The sequence below is a fragment of the Alosa sapidissima genome, chromosome 7, assembly GCF_018492685.1.
Source record: "Alosa sapidissima isolate fAloSap1 chromosome 7, fAloSap1.pri, whole genome shotgun sequence".
Taxonomy (NCBI): domain Eukaryota; kingdom Metazoa; phylum Chordata; class Actinopteri; order Clupeiformes; family Clupeidae; genus Alosa; species Alosa sapidissima.
In genome coordinates this window covers 782,865-805,355 of record NC_055963.1, presented here as the reverse complement: position 1 = coordinate 805,355, position 22,491 = coordinate 782,865, and the positions used below count along the sequence as shown (strand labels likewise).

The window sequence follows — 22,491 nt, the reverse complement described above, 5'->3', positions numbered from 1 at the left end:
CCCCGGCTTATACGACCTTTATTTATTTAAGTCGGAACTTGAGATTGCACATTTTACACTAGGCTATAAATGATTAGATCTATAAAGACACAAGAAAGATGCCAGAAATATTTTCAATTCATTTTATTTAATGTTTAAAAAAGTCTGATGATGATGAAAAAATGCTGTTAGAAAATGTTCCCCCAAAAATCAGGTTCTTCTCCTGCAAGAGACAAAAACAACAATTAATTCACCGCAACACTTTCATCTTTAAAGTCTAGTGAAGGCCTTCTACACTTCAGCGGTTGAGAGTGTTCTAACTGGTAGCATCATCACCTGGTATGGGAACTCCACAGTTAGAGATTGTAGTACTCTGCAGAGAGTAGTGCGCTCAGCTGAACGTACTATAAGAACTCAACTCCCTGCTCTACAAGATATCTATTCCAGAAGAGTACTCCTAAGAGCCCAAAAGATTCTGAAGGACTCTTCTCATCCTAACAATGGATTATTCCTACCGCTGAAATCAAGAAGACGCCTATGTAGTCACAAAGCCAGAACTGAGAGACTCAGGAGAAGTTTTTATCCCCAGGCCATCCGAACTCTGAACTCACACTATACTGACTTTGCACACATTCACTCCTCAGCACTCTCAAACATTTCCCAACTCTGAACTCACACTATACTGACTTTGCACTCATTCACTCCTCAGCACTCATGACCCCCCCCCCCCCCCACACACACACACACACCCACACACACCTACAAGACTTTTAGCACTTTTACATCCCTCTCCCTATGCTACAGACCTTTTATTTATTTTCTTATTTCATCACACGTCAAAACACACACACACACACACACACACACACACACACACACACACACACACACATATCTGACTTTCTCCAACTTTTGCACACTTTTTATTTATTATTTTTGATTTCTCCTCCATCTACCCATGTCCTTGATTGCCTAGCCTTTCTGCCCCCCCACCCCCATCCCCAACACACACACTTACATCATCACTGTCATCACTTCACATACATACAGCACTCCTCTACATACTTGCTGCACACTGCCCCCCCCCCCCCCCCACATACACAGCACATTGTCTTCAGGATCTTCTCCAACACACATCCTCTACATACTTACAGCACACTGCCCCCACCTACCCACACACACACACTACACACACACACACAGTCACTGCTCCACTCCCGCCCACACACACATCTTCACTGTCATCACTCACATACATTACATACAGTACTCTGCTTGCAATAGTAAGTCCCTGACCCCCCCCCCCCCCAACACACACACTTACATCATCACTGTCATCACTTCACATACATACAGCACACTGCTTGCTACAGTAAGCCTCCTCTACATACTTGCTGCACACTGCCCCCCCCCCCCCCACCCCACATACACAGCACATTGTCTTCAGGATCTTCTCCAACACACATCCTCTACATACTTACAGCACACTGCCCCCACCTACCCACCTACACACTACACACACACACACACACACACAGTCACTGCCCCACTCCCGCCCACACACACATCTTCACTGTCATCACTCACATACATTACATACAGTACTCTGCTTGCAATAGTAAGTCCCTGCCCCCCCCCCCCCCCCCTACATACACAGCACATTATTTCATCAGGAAGCTTCTCCAACACACATCCCCAACATACTTACAGCACACTGCCCCCCCCCCCCCCCCCAATACACAGCACATTGTCTCATGAGGAAGCTTCTCCAACACACATATTGCACACTGCCCTCTCCCCACATACACAGCACACTATCCCATCTCCCCTGTCATCCCCCCAACACACACACCAAGACCCCTGGCAGTTGGGTTAGCCCCTTGAGCCGTGGATCTGCCCAAGGTTTCTTCCTTGGTAAGGGAGTTTTTCCTTGCCCCTGTTGCTCTTGGGTGCTCCTTGTTGGTGCCCCCCACCCAATCCCAATCCTCCCCCACCTTTTTTATGCAGCCCTTGCCACTTAATCTACTAAACCCCTCTTCTACTGCACTTTTTACCCCCCCCCATTAATGCACAAATAGGCTGACACCAGACATAATTTCACTGCATTTCTTACTTCCAGTAACTATATGCATGTGACAATAAACTTCCTTGTATCCTTGTATCCTTGTACCCTTACCGATTGCTGTTAAGGAATTTTCATAGATGCAGAGAACCACTACCGAGCTCGGAGAAATAGATTTCAAACCCATTAGCATTACCTCAGCTGATTTTTCAATCAAGCAGAGGCGAGCTAATGCCGTTACTTGGCTAACGCGCTAACGCCGGCCAAAACACGAACTCTGGAAGTGACTAGAGAAAGTTGGGACTGAAAAGTAGCCTACAGTACATTTGCTTTGGGACCTTCAGCTGATTTATTGCTGATTTATCTGTGCATTTCCTCTGTGCAAAGGCGTTATGATGACACGACCAGCAGGTTAGCTCAGCCAAAGACAGTAACGTTAGCTAATAGCCTAGCTCCCACTCCTCTCCATACAAAAACGACAGCCTTTCCTGGGTTAAGTCTCACGGTCAAATAATAACTTGCTATTCTTACACCCAAGCATATTGCTGTCCTTGTACCGGTAATCATGGATGCTGTTAACATTTCGCCATAGCCGCTAGCTAGGTTTAACATATTTTCCAGTGTTAGCTCAACTAGCTAACGTGAATTAGTTCACAACGAAGTTGTAATTACCCCAAAACAGCTCTTTATAAAGTAATGTACACCAAGTTATGGCTAAGTCTAGCAGGCAAATATATAAACAGTCATACAATTGACACAATGCCTATTTTCTGACAATTTACATGAGTGAATTTACCAACCTGAAAATCGCTGCTCCAGGAGGCTGATCTGACGTGCCTGGCTGCCTGCTACACACGCAGAAAAAGAACAGATAGAGCGGGATCTGCGTCTGGTAGTAGGAACGATCAAAAGCCAACATACATGGAAGCTGGGGTAAAAAAAACAGATAGCGGGATCTGCTTTGGGTAGTAGGAACGATCAAAAGCCAACATACATGGAAGCGACTTCAGGCCGATACCCCTGCGACATTATTATATGGGAGGATTCCATGCTGATCTGAAACCGACATCGGGCAGATGTATGTGTGCTGTCTGGGTATGATGGATAAAGAAAAATACATAAGGATATTACAACACAAAAAGAAAACACAAGAGGCTATTAAAAGAGATTTCCATTTCCTTTTAAAAAAATTCAATAACAAAGACGAAAACATGTCAATAGGGGACTCAATGAGTTTTACATAAAGAGAGAGCCTTGGGTTTTATACATAGATATAGGACTAGGTTATCTTTGCTTCAAACAGATGCATTTTTGTGTTATTTCCTTTTTCGTCTCACCATTTCCGGCGTCGAAGGCCGTACAAGCGTAAACCACACGCTTTGGTACGTCGGTGTCACGTGGTCTTCAACGCTGCATAGAGACAGCTTGGAACAGCCGCCGAGGGAGCAGATTGCGGGAGGGTGTCGTTTTTGGACGGAGATACTGTCGAACAAAATGGGAGTCGAGATTGAGACAATAACCCCGGGCGATGGTAACATAAAACATCTAATATCCATTATGAAAATTTAGTATTTAAATGTTTATATATTTTGATATTATTTGTCTCCTTTTGATCTCATTTTTTTAACCGCGGGCTCTTGCCTGTTTTCCTGTTTTTCTCTGCGCGCTCTAACAGGAAGGACTTTCCCCAAAAAAGGACAGACGTGTGTGGTGCATTATGTCGGTGAGTCTTAAATAGGTTTGAAGTGAATTAGTAGCTTTATTGTTTTCCGATTGAGTACCTTCTATGAAACTGGGCGTTAACTTGGTGTTATATATTCAAGATATCGGTATATCGACCATTTTAGCTATACAAGCAACCTCTATTACGAATCGTATCAAACAAGCCTAGCTGATGGCCCCAGCAATGCCAGTGTGTAGTTAGCTATCTGCTAACTGGGTATGCACCCAACACGGTTTCCCTGTAAAATGACAATAAATGGAAAGGTTTTCTCTGTAAAGATCAGCATGCTTTCGTGTATGTAAGATTGGTCAGTGTAAAGCTGAAACCATGCATATCTTAACGTTATTCGTTAACGTTACACAATCGTGTCAATCTATTATACGAACAGATAGACGTTAACGTTTGTTGCGCTAGGCACTGTTAGCTATAACACACGACACCCCGGCACAACCTCAATGAAACTGGGTGCACTGTATATAGCCATCTTGTACTCTACGCTGGTGTTAAATTAAAACGCAGATTTTTTTTATATTTTATTTTAATCGTGCATCGTTATTGCATGTAGCTCCACTTGAAGTTAATTGAAAAATATTTTTTTTTACTCACGATGTCCAGCCGTCGACAGCCTATTGCATCTGTCTCATTCAGACAAGACAGCTCTGTTTTTAAACCCCGTCTGATTTTTTGCCTTTGTTGGAGCTCGAAGGATTGGCGGCGTTGGATAGAGCGGATTATCAGCGTCTGGGGTGATTGACTCCATGGGATATTGTGACTCGGTGTATTGGCTGTAAGTTAGTGCATTAAGGAGTTCTGAGTGGATAAGTCTTTAATTAAGTTACCGATCAGGTGCACAAGGAATTGTTTTAATTTTCTTAAGATAATGCTTCTACGACGAGCTTCTCACTTCCAAAGCGCTAGACAGTTGCGATCAAGGCAGTGAGGCTGGTGTTTGATTATGTAACTTTGAAATACTACCCACATTCTTTATTAACATTACTATTTTTTTGTGTGGAAAATAAAGGGATTTTATTACAGTTATTATGAATGGGGGGAAACGGGTATTTTAATTTATTATTGATGTTATTTATTATTATTAGGCCTACTATTAATTGTTTTTGTTGTTGTTATTTTACCAATGAATGGACTATATAACACCATAACTAGCCATGCTGACCCATTTGGAAAACTGAGCAAGCGATTCATTTAGTCAGGTTATGTGTGAAGTCAGTTTTGATTTGTGATTAAGTGATATATACTGACACATCCATAGAACGCGTGTCAATGAGTCTTTGCAGCTGTTGAGGTACTTTCAGTACATGTTAAGTGTGCTTGTATGGTCACATCCTAGGCCTATACAGATACTGTTATGGTCACATCCTAGGCCTATACAGATACTGTTATGGTCACATCCTAGCCCTATACAGATACTGCTGAGTGTGAGGATAAGGGGATAGCAGTACGATGCAGGCTTTACCTTGTAGAGGTGATCTGGATAAGGGGATAGCAGTACGATGCAGGCTTTACCTTGTAGAGGTGATCTGTGTGGACAGCAGGTTTTGGCCCCGTTTCCTCTCACTTGAGTACAGGCTAGAGACGAGTGCTGTGGCTGTCTCTGCTGAACGGAGAATCCTCTCCTTGACACAGAAACCTCAGTGCTCCCTCAGGAAGGAATCACAGCAGGAAAACTAAGATGTGGTCGATTTCTTGTGTGTTTGTCACGTATGATTCTCCATCATTTGCCCTACGTGTCACATAAGCACATAGTGTTGCGCGCCCTCACTACTTAGTACACTACATAGTGTTGCGCGCCCTCACTACTTAGTACACTACATAGTGTTGCGCTCCCTTAGTGCACTACATAGTGTTGCGCTCCCTTAGTGCACTACATAGTGTTGCGCTCCCTTAGTGCACTACATAGTGTTGCGCTCCCTCACTACTTAGTGCACTACATAGTGTTGCGCTCCCTTAGTACACTACATAGTGTTGCGCTCCCTTAGTGCACTACATAGTGTTGCGCTCCCTTAGTGCACTACATAGTGTTGCGCTCCCTCACTACTTAGTACACTACATAGTGTTGCGCTCCCTTAGTACACTACATAGTGTTGCGCTCCCTTAGTGCACTACATAGTGTTGCGCTCCCTTAGTGCACTACATAGTGTTGCGCTCCCTTAGTGCACTACACATAGGGTGTGTTCGAAACGGGTAAAGTTGCTGCCTTTTAAGATATCTAACTGGGGAGCAAGGCAGCAAGTGCGTTTCGAAACCGAAAAAACAAATTCTGCTGCCTTTTAAGATATCTTAGAATTCCCAAATAACGGGAATAACATTTTTGGAGGCAGCACCGATGCACACTTCATGCTCCCTCCTACCCATAATCCCTTGCGGCAACGTCAAACAGCTGTAAAAGGTAAACAAACATGGCGGATGACCTCGGTAATGGCTGCTGAATGTGTTTAAAATGTCATTTTTGCTTAGATTTGTAGATCAGAGATGAGAAATAAACAATTTACTATCTGATTATGCCATTGTTGTAACCATTAATAGCGTCTGGTCTGATATATCTGCCGGCCGTAAAACTAATAGTGCTAAAAACAATAGTGTTGCGCTCCCTTAGTACACTACACATAGTGTTGCGCTCCCTTAGTACACTACACATAATGTTGTGCTCCCTTAGTGCACTACACATAGTGTTGCGCTCCCACACCACTTGGCCTACATGTTCCTTTGCAGTGTGGGCTTCTCATGCGTCCCTGTCTGTCTGTAGTTGTGGGCTTCTCATGCGTCCCTGTCTGTCTGTAGTTGTGGGCTTCTCATGCGTCCCTGTCTGTCTGTAGTTGTGGGCTTCTCATGCGTCCCTGTCTGTCTGTAGTTGTGGGCTTCTCATGCGTCCCTGTCTGTCTGTAGTTGTGGGCTTCTCATGTGTCCCTGTCTGTAGTTGTGGGCTTCTCATGCGTCCCTGTCTGTCTGTAGTTGTGGGCTTCTCATGCGTCCCTGTCTGTCTGTAGTTGTGGGCTTCTCATGCGTCCCTGTCTGTCTGTAGTTGTGGGCTTCTCATGCGTCTCTGTCTGTAGTTGTGGGCTTCTCATGTGTCTCTGTCTGTCTAGTTGTGGGCTTCTCATGCGTCTCTGTCTGTAGTTGTGGGCTTCTCATGCGTCTCTGTCTGTAGTTGTGTGCCTCAGAGTGTGAATGTTAAGTGGTGGGGGTGGCGACAGAGACCCATCTGGTGGTCTGCAAGGGCTTCCGGGGAAATGACCGCTCTCTTTCTCTCTCCTCTCTCTCTCTATCTCCCTCCCTTCTAGGCTCCCTCACCGATGGACGCAAGTTTGACTCTTCCCGCGACCGTGAAAAGCCCTTCAGGTTCAAGATTGGCAAACAGGAAGTGATCCGTGGCTGGGAGGAAGGGGTAGTGCAGGTATGCAATGCCGTACGCCTTGTGTGCGTGTGGTAATGAAGGGCGTGTGGTAATGAAGGGCGTGTGGTAATGCGTGTGGTAATGAAGGGCGTGTGGTAATGAAGGCGGAACACAGCGGTTCAGATGCCGGAACCAACAACGGGGCAAAGCAGAGTTGCCTGTCTATGGCGTTACTCTTTGCTTTATGACGCGTGGAGCTGTCTATGGCGTTACTCTTTGCTTTATGACGCGTGGAGCTGTCTATGGCGTTACTCTTTGCTTTATGACGTGTGGAGCTGTCTATGGCGTTACTCTTTGCTTTATGACGTGTGGAGCTTGCCCCAACAAATGATACGGCGCACAGCAGTTTTAACTTGCCTGCCATGTCAGACCTATCTGATGTATCCTGGTCACTGGTTTCCTCCAGCAGTCTCCCTGGGATGTGTTATGTCATTTACTAAAGATGGGTAGAGACTCTATCTGATAAAAGGAAAAATGTGCAACACTTGTGGTGGATGGGGAATAAAATTCAATTATCTTTTCTTTTGCTGGCAAGCAGCTAGATGTCAGCTTCTCAGTCAAAGAGAGACAGTGGCAGGAAACTGAGTTCAACTCAATTATTGCAAAATGTTATTCACTCACAGGTGTTTCAGATCTGGTCACTGACTACACACCACTGTATATCACTGTGGATCATTTTGTCTAAATTAGGATTGTTAGTGACATGTAGCTGGAGGGGGGGGTAGTGGACTGTTCCTGGTGTTGGTGTGCATACATTTGAACAGTCTTTACAACAATTTGTGTTATTTCTCAGTTTAGATGTATAAATATAATGTGTGTATAAATAATGGCTTCTATCAAACACAATCCATCTGCTGCAGTCTGCTGCTACCTTACCTATGAAACACAATCTAGTTTAGGGTTTAGTGAGGAGTCCCTTTCAGGTTTTCTGCACCTGAAACGGCAACTGAATGCGACTCCTTTTGTGCTCTAATGTCCGTTTAGATGAGCGTGGGGCAGCGGGCAAAGCTGACCTGCACTGCTGACTACGCGTATGGCAACAAGGGGCATCCAGGGATCATCCCGCCCAACGCAACCCTAATCTTCGATGTGGAGCTGCTCAGCCTGGAGTGAAAGCGCTTCTCTTCAGCCTCTCTTTTTGTTTGTATTTTTTGGTGGGTGAACATGTGTATGCAATATGCATGTGCAATGTTACATGTTACTGTGGTGTATTGTGTGCAAGTTTGCTCATGTAAAGATGTAATTATTTACCCCTTTCTCTCCTCTGCAGTTGTCTCCTACCTTGGACACTTGTAAAGAAGCTAGGGGAGTCTGCACTTGATTCTTTAAGAGTCCCGAGTCTAATCTTCCACCACTTGGGTCACTATTTTATCCGTATAGATCTGTGTTTTTGTCAGTGACTGTTATTATCCTCCCTCCACACTCTTCCTATAAAACTATGGGCCATAACCTAACAAACCTCGTGATGTTCTTAATCTTAAATACTTAAATTGTGGATTTTTTTATTTTTTTCTGTTCTAGTTTGTGCATGATCAAGTGTAACTACAACATACCAATGAACCATTGAGCAGAGATCTCGTTTACACAGCAATGCACATTCACTCACTGATTTTTCCACTGAAAGGGTTGTCCATGTGCAAGCAACCATGTTTGACTTTGAGTTCAAGATGTAAGGGTAACGAAAAGCACACGTTGGCATTCATACCTCCTCCCATCTGGAGAATAGAACAAAATATGAATTTAGCGTAGGAGCGTGAAGGTCTAGCTTGTACTGTTAGCTTGCATAGAGGTGTAGCTTTGAATCATCATGGTCTATCCTTTATGATGTCAATCAGGAACTCCTTTACAATGTTAATTAGAAATGAAGTTGTATTTTCTTTTTTAATTCTGCCCCTCCTATCTGAATTAGGTAGTTGTGATTAGTGTCTGTCCATACACTCATGGTTTAGTTTGGTAGCGAGTCCCAGCATCCCTGACCCTAGTGCCTCTTCATAAAACAGCCCAATGACAATGATGTCACAGAGGAACAGTCTTGCTGCAAAATGTGTCTAATGTCGTGTTGCCTCAAATTGAGAAAATGAATCCAAATAGGTCAGATAGCAATTTGTTTTGTTTCTCCTTCTGTCTTTTTGGTGGATATAACTTCGCTTTGTATTAATCAAATAAATCAAGGTTTTGAAAATGGAAACGATATCAATATACTTGCTAATAAAAACAACTGTTTAGTGATACTTGGACTTGGACATTTTAACACTGAAATCAGACTAATTTTGCAGCCACTCATTGAACGGACGGGCTGTGCATGTTCCATAGTCACGTCCTCTCCTGAGTTGACTTTCACTGTGCTCAACGTTTTCCAAGACATTTTAGCGACTTTAGTATTCATCTGGGTATGTGTGCACAATGGTACACACTAAATTGTGTTTTTTTCCTGCAGAAATGTTTTTGCTAAAGTGGGGAAGTATCTTGCAATTGTGACCTCCCCCACCTCATTTACTTTAACTACTTGCCATCATTTATATATCTCAAATGCCAACTTTCTAACACAAAGAAATACTATTCTAAAGTTGGACTTTAAATTATACATTTGTTTTTTTGAAAGCTGCCACTATCAATACTGATGTGGGACACATTGCCTAAACAAGTTGTTTGTAAACAAATTGTTTGTTTAGTCCAAATGACCGCTAGGGCAACAATGTTTTGTATGAACAATAAATGTTTTAATGAAGAGTTAACATAAAAATATAGCTTAAGGAGATGCTGGCCTTTGCTACTGTTGAAATTCAAGCTATCTGGATATGTGGCTTCAAGGGTCCTTTGCTGCACTGTTCATTCGTGTGCTCAGTAACTAGCGCAGGCAAAAACCAATGATGAAATCAAAATGTGCTGTTGCAATAAAGTGCTTTCTACCTGCTTTGAGAAATTAGCCTTTTTTCAGATGTCTTCACCAGACTGCGTTTTTAGCTGTGTTTTGTTTTTGCGATCCCCATAACCATATAGCTCAGGGGGGGGGGGGGGGGGCAACTAATTTCCCCAAGGGGCCACATGACAAAGGGACTGTTGAGGAGGGCCGGACCCAAAATACCGAACTCAAGTCTGAACTCTATTCTGTTCTTGTATAACATTAAGTAAATCATATGGTTTTGTTTAATACTCGTAAGAACAGATGAAAATGTGAGGGAGACCAAGGAAAAACAGCAATAGGCTATTTAATCTATGTCCAGTATTTAATCCTCATTCTCGAAAAAGATTTTTTGACATCGACATTTTTTTTTTTTTTTTTTTTTTTCAGTTTTCAAAGACTGATATAAAAAAGAACTACAATATCTATATAATTAGGCTAGGCCATGAAAATGTGAATGAGTCAGTACAACCATAGGCCTGTGCCACCATTTCATCAACACTCAGCAATATTTCATCATTAAATCATTACCATCATTAAATTAACTCTATGCACATCGCACAAATGGTATGGGCGTACAAATATCAGTCGCTTTCAAAATAAAAGCAACGATATTGATTTGCGTGCATTATCTCTATGCTAGGCTCTTGACTATTGTTCTTATGCGGGCCGGTCAGGGAAAGCCCACGGGCCGGATGTTGCCCATATATGTTATAGCTTATTTACAAGCAAGACTTTGCCACCATGAATGACTGAAAATCACTATACTTCTCTATCACCCTTCTATCATGCTGACATTTTTTCACCATAACCATTAACTTACAATGGCACATTTGGAAACAGACACACGAGGGGTCAGTTCATTTGACAATAGGCCAACTGTCTTGTTTAAGAAGGTGGACGGAACCCTCAAGACTGCGCTTCTCGAATGCAGATAAAAGGAAACAAGCAAAACAACACCACTAACCCAAACTCAACCAACTCTGTAGGACTTCGGAAATAGAAAGAAATATATTACTTACCTCAACAGTCTGCCACAGTACGACCCAGGGTGCCTATGCCACTGTTTCTCAGTCAGTGCAGACCATATTTGAGTTGAAATGTGCGATCGTTCAGGATGGGCTACTGTTTAATTTCGGATATAGTTTACCTGTCAGGCCTTGAGAATGACTAATGGCCTAGTCTACTTGTGGTCCAACGTAATTCATTGAAACTATGACTCATATAAGTCATATGATTGGCAGCCATAAAGTCGCAACATTACCATTGTCGTTTTGATAGGGGAGCTGCAACAGCTGTTGCCACTTTTGACCGTAGGCCTAGGCTATCTGTTATGACATGTCAACATCCTTTTTCCAGAGCAGTATACTATAGTATATATGTTCCCGACCTACAGTCGAAATTCAACTTTGTATGACAAGTAAACGAGGGTTAAACAGCACAGCACAGAAAAGTCTTCAGAAGCTGGTTAAAAGGCGGTCTGAAATACGTCATGCAAGCCCTTGCCTACCAGGAAGTTTAGCAAAGAAGTTCCAGTAACAGCGCAAAGCGAGAAGTACCTCGGCTCGGACGTGTCTGGTTTTGTTAGCTCGCTAGGACTAGCTACATACATCTGACCGTATTTGCGCTTGGGTTTCAGTACAGTAAATTACAAGGTAAGAACACTTCTCATGAACAAGTTTTGAGTACGGACACATAGGTATGGTAATTCGATGAATGGTCAATTGCGCTAGAGCTGTTATGGTTTTAATTTTGTTCTCGCTGTTGATCAGCTAGTTTCTAGCTCCGTGGCTTGAGTTGCATCTTTATCCTAGTAGCTAACGTTACCTTAGCTAGCTCACAAAGTGGTAACTATCGCTAGCTGCCCAGAAGCTAGCGGTTTCTCGAAAGAACAAAGACAAACCAGTTAGGTAAACATTTGACTTTATCTAACTGTTGTGTTTTATGAGGTCATTACATAACGCACCTTAAACATGGAGGTAACATCTATGAGGAAAGCTTATAAGTTGGACATCGACATAATTGCAAAAGTTCACTGGCAAGTAGTTAAATCAGTGGTAATAACAGCTTAAAGTAACACCTGGGATCCCACCCCGTTAGCTAACTTAACGTTAGCGCGATGGCTGTGATGGCGCAGTTCATCTTGCCATCACTAATAAGTTAACCGTTTTCTTAATAATTCGTCAAAGCAACGTGTCTTACGTTCGTTTCAGCAGTCTAATATCACTTCTCTCTGGAATCCATGAACGTTGGCTTGCCGTTAACGTTGTGATACGTAATGATTTGACCTAATCATATGAGTCAGTTTGGGGACACAACGTTAACCAAAACATCTAGCAGCTACCGTTAACGTTATTTATCATCGGCGTGATGACGACAGTTAAGTGCTAGGCCTTTATATATGGTGCTAGGTAAATTGATGTGTTTGAGGCACTTATGTCGGAGGCCTCTTCTCTGCTGTGGCCAACATTTACTTTTAACTTATTTAGCCAGTATGAACTGTCTCCAAGCCATGTTACTTTGATAGTTAACTCATAAGTAAGTTTAGTGACGCTAACTTGCTTCCCCACTCATGTGAATGAAACTGTTTCTCACAATTTTTTGTCAGACCAAACATCTTAACCTTAGCAAGGCCATTTGGTTGAAGGAGGTAGAACGGGGGATTCCAGAATGACATCAGCTTCAGGATTATGTTAGCCACTCATTTCAGACTGGCTGGACATTGGTACCAGTGTTGTAAGTTTCACGTGATGGTGGATATGCGTAGCGCAATATTGGTTTCTCTTTCCTTAAACTAACAAAGTAAGATATCACAACAAATACAACTCCGGTAATGCGAAATAATATAATGAAAAACAGTCATGTGTGATTTGTCAGTTTAAAGTTAGAACACCCGTCACTCGTCACCTGTCACCCACCTCTTATAAAATCACAGATTCAGGCCAGTCTCAATGGTTTCGTTTTCAAGGCTGAGAATGATCGTTTTCTTTACCTCCCCAGACCTCACACTCTGGAGTTTTGGAGATTTCAGCTGGTGCTGCTATCTATGACCATAACTGTTTTCAGACATGTCCTCCGCACTATGCGGATCTTCAAACGGATGTCCGACCCTTCAGGCGATTCAGATAATTTTATGATGCTTACATGAAGACATTATGCAACTTAGTTTCTCTGACCTCTGTGTCAATAGGGCAAGAATCCTTTTCCCAGAGTGACTCATTTGTGTTTCCAGTTCCCTTCAAAAAACCTCTCGTGACTGTTTTGCTTTGTTTGATTAGAGATAATTTTTTGAGGATTTTGTCTAGAGATTCCAAAATCTAACGATTTATTCCAGAACAGAGAAAGTTGTTGATGTTTGTTTTGGCAAAGTAATGTAAAATGTAATAAATTATCTTTGTTTGAGGTTAGCTGTTTTAAGAACTGTCCAGAAGTGTGAGAGCTCTTTAGCTAGTCTGGTTGTCCAGACTTTCCTGTTCTCTACCTCCGTACATCTTCTGAAGTATAGTCTTTTTACCTCATGTTGTGGCCTCTTGTTTTGTGTTTGCCGCCATAAGTTTTATAAATAGCATCGCTGTCTTCTGTTTCGGACCGAGCTGGCCTTGATAATAGCTCGCTTATGAACGGCTGAAGGAGGTTCTGGGGAAGACAATGAAGGCACAGCGACCTCGGAGTGATGGACTGGAGTCCTCTGACTCAATTATGTTGTTGCTAAAAGCACTCAGCCAGTGCAGAGAGCCCATCACTGGCCAACAGTGATTTGCACTTTTTCCTATTCCCCAGCGAACCACTTCCAGTAGACAGCAGTCATGAAGGCCTCTAAGTTTGTGGAGGCAGGTTACGTTGCCAGAAAGCCCAAAGTATTTTAAGGTCCCTTGTTTTAGCCAACATACTGCGAGAATGCCCCACCCTTCTCATAGCCCAGAGCAAATATTGGAGGGGGCTTTACAGCCTCTAATGACATAATGGAGGGATTGTATGACATCCTCAAGAAGTGCTCTGCTGTGCTGTGTCCCATTGGAAGTAGAGTGGTTCAATCTTGAGTCTCGTGTTCTGCTGTGAAATATGAAAAGGCTTGTAGATCTGCCATTGGGGGAAACCCCCTTCTCCTGTCTGAAAGGCATCCCGTTTCCTGTGAGTGGGCATTGGACCGTAGTTTGATCCTGACTGGCCATCTCTGTGGCCTACAGGAGTGTTTTCCTGAATGCTCAAAATGTTCGGGTAGGGAAGGTGAACTAGGAGCTGATTATGATAGTTAGCGGTCATGCTCTTGGCCTCAGTGGATGAAAACAAGGTGAAAGTTGGCCCTACTTCTGACTAGTGTCTGAACCTCAGGGGCCGTATTCACAAAGAATCTGGCGAATTTAGGAGAAACTCCTAAAAACTAGATGTACCGCATAGCGGTACAAAATATGACCGCCGCTCAGTCCTGTACATCCGTTCCGCGAAAAGAAATCACACTTCAATTTGTCTCCATATTTTACTCCATCCCCACACTCTTGAAACTTTTGTGTGTGCTTGTTTGGCATGCCTGAGTGTGTGTGTGCGGCTGCACAGAAAGTAGCCTACTGGTGCTGAAAAGGTCAATAGATTGTAGAATAGCCAAAGAAGTTGTAGCATTGTAAAACCTTTAAAATCTCTAAACAATCACAACTAGGGCAGTTCATCACAGTTCATCCATTGCAACTGGATTGATGAAGGTCACTTACACCTGTAGGCTACATTGTATTTGGGAAAAGCAAAAGGTATCAGCATGTTATTTATTTATAAACAAAAAGCATCTCTGTCAGTTCCATGCCGTTTTCAACAGCTATCAAAAACAAAGGTCATTTTTGGATGGATGGATTTTTTGTGAATGTTTCTTCTTCTACATAAGATTTTAGTCATCTTTAGTTCATGTGATACTTTATTGTCAATGCACAAATTAAGTAACAGTAGTCTGAAACGAAATGCTGTTTTACATCTAACCAGTGATGCAAATAACTGACATGTCCAAATGGGCCTTGATGAAATGCGTCGCTATGTTCATACATTTCTGTTCATACACATTTTAACGGGCCAAAGTTGAAGAGCTGTTGTCTGTTATTGTTCGTGCAAATATAGGCTGATTCATGTTCCCTTGCATTGTGTAACTGAGGTCCATGGCTAGTCTGGCTTTCACCAGACCAAGCTCAATCTTTTAAGAAATCAAAAAATAAATAGCGGGCAGATCAGGCTGGGTTCACAAAACTGTAACTAACAAACTCCTAATAGAAAGCTGTTAGCTTCCCTAAGCTACAGGTAGGCTTATAAGGTAGGCCTATTTACAACATAAATTGTCAATAGGCTATGCTGGCGACACAAATAAAATCTCCTTTGGAAACCAATGGCTCACGCCTTACAGTATCAAGCGGCCTTAAACTGCCATATCGTGGCGGAAAGTTGTAATAAAATTCACGCAGCTCCATGAGTCAAGGAAAGCGCGAATGAAGTAGCCACTTCTAAATGGAACCCACTACACAGTAGCTTAAGGTGTGTTGCTAAAGCCGCCATAATGAAATGAAGGTGTCATTGTTTGGATACTTCACACACATGTGCTTTTTAATTTCACAGACTACAACTACCAAGCTGGAATCAAAGCACATCGATTCCCCTCACACCCTGCACGCACTTAAAACAAAATAAACAGGCGTCTCAGTCTCACGCATGTAGAGGCAAAACTGTATCAGACCGGTGTAACGTTGGTAAATCTTCCATTGCACAGAATGATTTTTGTAGCACGTGCAACAAATGACAGTCAAAAGATACAATTACAGTGCTGCTATCAATTTGCTTGGTATAACCGCATTTATAGTTTTCTACAAATGCAATCAATGAAATTGGCCTCCATCACTCAACCAACGCTAACGGTAACATTACCTAGGTCCTTATTGATATTATAAGATTAATGTACTTGCAGTAAAAACCAAGCATGTCCGATAAACATCCTCAGATTTATTTCGGCTTCAAGAAGAAATGGGAATTACATTTCATGTGAACATCGTCCTATCCTTATTAGACGTTCTCTGCGGTAGCCTAAACTACAGTCCTTGTAGGAAGCGTCCATTGATTTTCCAACCCACTTTTAACTTCCAACAAAATTACGTCTCACTACAACGATGCGCCATCTAGTGGACAAACGACTACTTATCGCCAATACTGGAAATGCAGCCATGATGAATATTTATTTTGGCTTTCTTTTAATCCTACTGAATTTGTAATTATGTATCGGCTGTTCTAATAACGATAGTATGTGGGTGCCTGTGTGTGCATGTGTATATGTGTGCACTGCCATCTACAGGCCAATGAGTGTACAGTCACTAAATGTACACATAACCTAATTTTTTTTTAGACCCCCCCCATGGATGAAATTCTACGAAACTTGGCATACCCCCAGAGAATGCCAGGTCAATCATACACATAAAATTTGGTGCAGTTCTGAACATCTTAACTGAACATAGGGGCGATCAAAGCAATCCATATCAATCCCTATCCCTAACACAATAATGGGCATGTCACTCTTAACTTTAGGACCCCTAATTTGTTTGGCTAAGAGTAATTCACAAAGCATTTGAGCCCTAAGAGTAGCACCTGAGTCTGGGACAGCTTAGAAGTAGTCGAAAGGACTCCTAACTCACTAAGACCTATGCACAAACAATCCTAAGCTGCTTTTTGTGACATTTCATGTTGCAATGTTTTGAAATGTACATATGCGGCTAGGAGCTCTCAATGAATGATTTTGGTTGTTGTTAGTGGCGTTATTGCATCCCTTAGTTACAATGTGCAGTTATTCCCTCGCGATTGTCAACTTGTAAACTAAATGTAACATTTCATTGTAAATCAAGTTAAGTTGTTTCTCCTCTTTGCAAATGTACGTGTCTTCATACCATTGTTTAAAACATGTTGCATGCATGCTGCATGGTGCATCAAGTCGTAGTGTATTTTATTATGCTACTGGGCTATTTGCTTTGTCTTACTCTTTATTTATTTAGGCTATTTGTCATCATCTTCCATCTTTCATGGCATTCAAGGCCGTAGCCATGATGCCATTGGCTATATCTCGAAATGGATTTTGTGTATGAAAGGTGTGAAAATGGCATGAAAATATGCCTGTCGTTTTCGTGTAGACGTGGCCAAAGAAGCACACCTGGGAATAAACAAAAGGTCTCTAGATAGGCTCCTATTGCATTCTAACCATTCAAGGATAAACAAAGGATACTAAACACAAGTACATGCACAGGTGTAATGTTGATTTCACAATGCTTTCATCACACACCAGAGGACTTGGTACATGTCTACACACACTTTACGTATTCACTTAGTAATTGCGTTTAGCTCAGCGCGGGCTCATAGCGGCTTATAGCGTTGGCACAATGTCTTTGTGAAAGGAGGTCGTTGTGAGGTTGACCACCAAAAACTAGTGCTTCCTGTTTTGATGGGATTAGACTGACACACGTGATGTCTGTGTGTGTACGCAAGAGAGCATCTATGCTGAAGAAGGATCTCTATAGGGAAGTAAACCATCCATGATAAGTGTCAGGGGAGACTGGCGTACCTACAGGCTCTGGTTGAACAACATCTGCAAATGGGCTACCACACTAGGATGCAGAATATAGGATACGTACGTAGATGTTCTACCACACTAGGATGCAGAATATAGGATACGTACGTAGATGTTCTACCACACTAGGATGCAGAATATAGGCATACGGAACATACGTACATGTTCTACCACACTAGGATGCAGAATATAGGATACATACGTAGATGTTCTACCACACTAGGATGCATAATATAGGCATACGGAACATACATAGATGTTCTACTACACTAGGATGCAGAATATAAGCATACGGAACATACATAGATGTTCTACCACACTAGGATGCAGAATATAAGCATACGGAACATACGTGGATGTTCTACCACACTAGGATGCAGAATATAGGCATACGGAACATATGTTGATGTTGCGCTCTATACGCTCTTAGCCTCTCTCTTGTCACCTAACTATATGTATACTCTTAGCATCTCACTTGTCACCTAACTATATGTATACTCTTAGCCTCTCGCTTGTCACCTAACTATATGTATATACTCTTTTGATCCCGTGAGGGAAATTTGGTCTCGGCATTTTCCCAATCCGTGAATTAGTGAAACACACTCAGCACACAGTGAACACACAGTGAGGTGAAGCACACACTAATCCCGGCGCAGTGAGCTGCCTGCATCAACAGCGGCGCTCGGGGAGCAGTGAGGGTTTAGGTGCTTTGCTCAAGGGCACTTCAGCCATGCCTACTGGTCGGGATTTGAACCGGCAACCCTCCAGTTACAAGTCCGAAGTGCTAACCAGTACTGAGTTTCTTGAACATTCCATGGTCTGTCATTGCTAGTGGCTTCCTGTCTGAATGCAGCTGTAGTGAGAGTTGGTTGCTCTGAGCAGTAGATCCTGGATGTGGAGATGGCTCTGTTCCCATTCACCAAGTGCACTCCCACTCAGCTCTGCCACACACTCACTTGCTTTCTCAAGCCTGCTGAGTCCCACATGTCAAGTCAATTCTGTAGGCTAATCGTTCCTGTATCTAAATTAATACTTGTAGTAGAAAGACTAGCTCATTTTGGTACATATTTCTAGATGTCTGCCAGCAAAGTGCAACTGACTAGATTAGTCCCCTCTGGAACAGGGTAGACTAAGTCATATGACTTCCTGGCAGAAGATGCCCTTCTCCCCAACCCAGCTCTAATGATTTTCGGTGAGCTCACTGCTGCTCATTAGTTTTCCATTTCCTGGGAAATAAATCATCAGAGTGCACCATCATAAACCAAACAAATCCACCTAGGTCAGGGTTTTCCTACGCTTTAATGTGCTCTTTTCTTGTGTAAAAGAGCACATTAAAGCATATTATTTTTGTATAGGCTATCAACCCAAACATGCTCTGTAATTTAGTAGGGATGCATGATATTGAATTTCAGCCGATATCCGATATGCCGATATTTACAAGCTCATTTTGGCCGATTACCGATATTCACGTCTAATTTTTATTAATTGAAAAGTTTCTCCTGTACTACAATTAACCTGTTATGATGGTGTAGGCTAGGCCTACTTGCTGTCGATACGGGACATTAAAAACTTTACTTTGATTCAACCCTGTATCATTTTAGAAATGGACATTCACTCATGAAAAAATATTTAAATTATTTCAAATAACACATTATAATATAATATTATAATAAGACAGTTCCCCAAGAGTTGTTGACAATACGACACATTGTTCTCAAATGAACAGAAATGCAGCTGTAACCCTGTAAACTTAAAATGTCAATCTGTAGAGTAAAGTGAATGAGACCTACAACACGTAGGCTAGTAAATTTACAGCTAGCCTTTATTCTGGACTGATTGCATTGTAAACAAAAATGTTTCCGCGGGCCGCCATTGGCCCCCGGGCCGCACTTTGAGAACCTATGCATTAAACTATCCATCAACATCCATTTAACAATCTGCCTATCAACATCCATTCAACTTTCTGTCTATCAACATCCATTACACTATCTACATTTTTTAAACTATATACTCTGTCTCAGGCTTTAAGCATACAATATGGCTCTATTAAGACTGCCGTTAAGCAATTAGAATCCTAGGCCAGGTGGCCAGGCTATATTAAACCTCATCTACCTAGTTCAGTCATTCCAACTATTAAACCTCATCTACCTAGCAAATAATTTAACCTTTTAAACTATCCACCTATTTAACTGTTCAGTCATTCCAACTATATTAAACCTTATCTACCTAGTTCAGTCATTCCAACTATATTAAACCTCATCTACCTAGTTCAGTCATTCCAACTATATTAAAGGAACCGTATGTAGGATTTTGGCCAAAACTGGTACTACAATCACTTTCAAAATACTGTAGAGCGGTGTACACCGCATATGTGGTAACTAGAGCAGAGCTGGCAACCCAGATGCCGAAACACTACTGACTTTGTGATTACTAGATAGGTGGAGGGTGGCGGATCAGGCTAAAACACAAATATGTAAACATCAACATCAGTTGAGGGCTGCAACTTCACTTTTTGAAATGACGATATCCTGGCCGGACTACTGTTGTCAGTGATATAAGTATTTGAAATTAGCATGATTTCCTAATGTCTAGTGACAAATCAGGGCCATTTTATGATGAATTGAATTTCATTTCTTACATACGGTTCCTTTAAATCTCATCTACCTAGCAAATAATTTAACCGTTTAAACTATCCACCTATTTAACTGTCCAGTCATTCCAACTATATTAAACCTCGTCTACCTAGCAAATAATTTAACCTTTTAAACTATCCACCTATCTGTTCAGTCATTTCAACTATATTAAACCTCATCATGTTGGTTGCCAATTAGCACATCATCTGTTTTAACAATATATTTCACACCATATGTTTTGCATTTTCATGCACTGGTAATTCCCTGGAATTGCGTTTTCTAGTTATTATTCTTCTTCCGACCAAATTCGACGTTTAATAACAGTAAAACCACTGAACCGTCTGACGTCATTCAAACACTCCTACAAAGGTCTTGTAACGGACAATTGTACAATATAATTTTTACATTTGTAAACTTTATACTTTTTGAGATATTTACGATAAAAGAGCAATAAATTCCCATTCACTTAACATTGACCACCTTGGCGGCAACTTTTAGCATTATGACGTGACCTGCAGCTGAAAGAAATAAGCAATCAACAGCTGAACGCGAGCTATCACTGGAGCTGTGAATCTGCTGAACGTCTTCGCCTGCTGTGCAGTGGTCACTTTGTAAAACTCTCCTTCAGAGGCACATTTCTCTAATTACAGACAAGGTAAGTGTTCCGGTTTTTGGTATTTGAGTAATTTATGTCGTCAAACATTATGTAACGTTAGCGTTATATGTATGAAATGATGGGTCACACATAACTAAACTAACGTTATAACGTTAGGTAACGTTAACGTTAGTGAAATAGTTGACATTAGCACCTTGCTACGTTGATATGTATTATGAAAGGAAACCCACTGTTAATCAACGTTAATATGTCGTCAACTTTACAGATAGATAGATAGATACTTTATTGATCCCCAGGGGAAATTCAAGACAGTGACTGATTAGGTTTCCGTAGCTAACGACAATCAAACGTAATGCACTAACGTTACATTTGTTCATTAGGCCTAACCAGCAGCGTTTTAACTAGCTGCTGGAACGTTAACGTAAACCAGAGAAGTAGGCCTAGAGATACTAGGCTCTGGTTCTATCAGGTCACTTTCCACAGGTGTATAGAATCAAGCACCTAGAATAGCTTATGAATGCAGACTACGTGGTGCTTGATTATAGCCTAGGCTACTGTGTGAAGGGACCTGATGGGTTTCAAACACCTAGATTATGAATGCATTGGTGCTTTATTAATACTCCTGTGGAAAGGGACCTTATGAAAGCCATGAATAGGCTACTGTTAAGAAATGGACCATACGACTAAAGTCTTGTTAAAACACACTACATAAGTTGAGCTATAATGTTTGTGTTGTCAACATAGGCTACAATGTTTACTTGGCCTACTCATTTCTGCATTGTTCTGGTCTATAAATTAAAGTGTAGCCTGGCACGTGAATTAAGCCTTCAAGTTGTAGTACATCGTAATCTGTAGGAAAAAATGTGGCTGACAGACCTAGCAAGCTGTTTAAGTTATAGCAGTTGGTTATCAAGATACTTAGTATCAGAATGATCTGTCCTTACTCGTATGATTATCATAAGCAACACCAAACACTTTGCCAGCAAAGTTTTCTAAGCTGTTTACGTTTTATATTTAAAGAAAATGATTAGCTATCACCTATACTAAAACTAAAAACAATAAAACACAGAATTCTGCTTTGTTTACAATTTAATATTATAGGCTACTATTTAACTACCAGTAGCTTGATGGTGCACCAATTGTATTGTAGGCCTACTCTACGTTGTTTTTTTTGTTTTTTTAAATTGTCCTAGAATTGTTGAGAGAATTGTTTAAAAAGCTTAAACTGTTTACCATGTTAGTCGTTAGGTTATAATGTGTCAGCCTAATGTAATGTAACAACTTCACTTAAATACCTTAGTTGTATTGAACAATTGTACAATTGCAGACATTCCTTGTTTTGGTATAACTGTTTGCTTTTGCCTTTTAGGTTCCAGACCAGACCAGTGGTGCTGACCGTGTATGACATTACGTGTGTGCCTGTCTGTGTGCACACCTGTCAACCATACATCTCTGACAATGTTGCTAGCAACATACTAACATACATTCTTACAAACATGTAACCATATCTGTGCACATACCATTTAACCATACTGGGACTTATCTGAGATCTACACTGAGACATTCTGAGAACTATATTGTTGTGTGA

General features: G+C 41.6%; 2 protein-coding genes and 1 long non-coding RNA gene across 5 annotated transcripts in view; 2 read left to right on the top strand and 1 right to left on the bottom strand.

Annotated features, from left to right (window-relative positions):
• Positions 1 to 152: 152 nt before the first annotated feature.
• LOC121714251 lies at positions 153 to 11,443 on the bottom strand. Of its 2 annotated transcripts, none has more exons than XR_006033061.1 (3): positions 11,101 to 11,443; positions 3,036 to 3,132; positions 153 to 202 (listed from the first exon to the last, which is right to left on the bottom strand). It is a non-coding gene; the product is annotated as an uncharacterized LOC121714251 (long non-coding RNA). The 2 variants fall into 2 exon arrangements; XR_006033060.1 differs by lacking the exon at positions 11,101 to 11,443 and adding an exon at positions 3,379 to 3,470.
• fkbp1ab (FKBP prolyl isomerase 1Ab) lies at positions 3,417 to 10,095 on the top strand. Its single transcript, XM_042099529.1, has 5 exons — positions 3,417 to 3,572; positions 3,717 to 3,764; positions 7,064 to 7,176; positions 8,161 to 8,330; positions 8,447 to 10,095. Exons 1-4 carry the CDS (start codon positions 3,536 to 3,538, stop codon positions 8,287 to 8,289), a joined length of 327 nt encoding a protein of 108 aa, XP_041955463.1. The 5' UTR covers positions 3,417 to 3,535; the 3' UTR covers positions 8,290 to 8,330; positions 8,447 to 10,095.
• Positions 11,444 to 11,567: 124 nt separating the features above from the next.
• The window catches only part of sdcbp2 (syndecan binding protein (syntenin) 2), a 29,146-nt gene continuing 18,222 nt past the window's right edge, over positions 11,568 to 22,491 (top strand). For both annotated transcript variants that reach the window (XM_042099512.1, XM_042099511.1), the window contains exon 1: positions 11,568 to 11,733. The gene's annotated coding sequence lies outside the window, so the exon portion shown is untranslated. The remainder of the gene's footprint in view (positions 11,734 to 22,491) is intronic.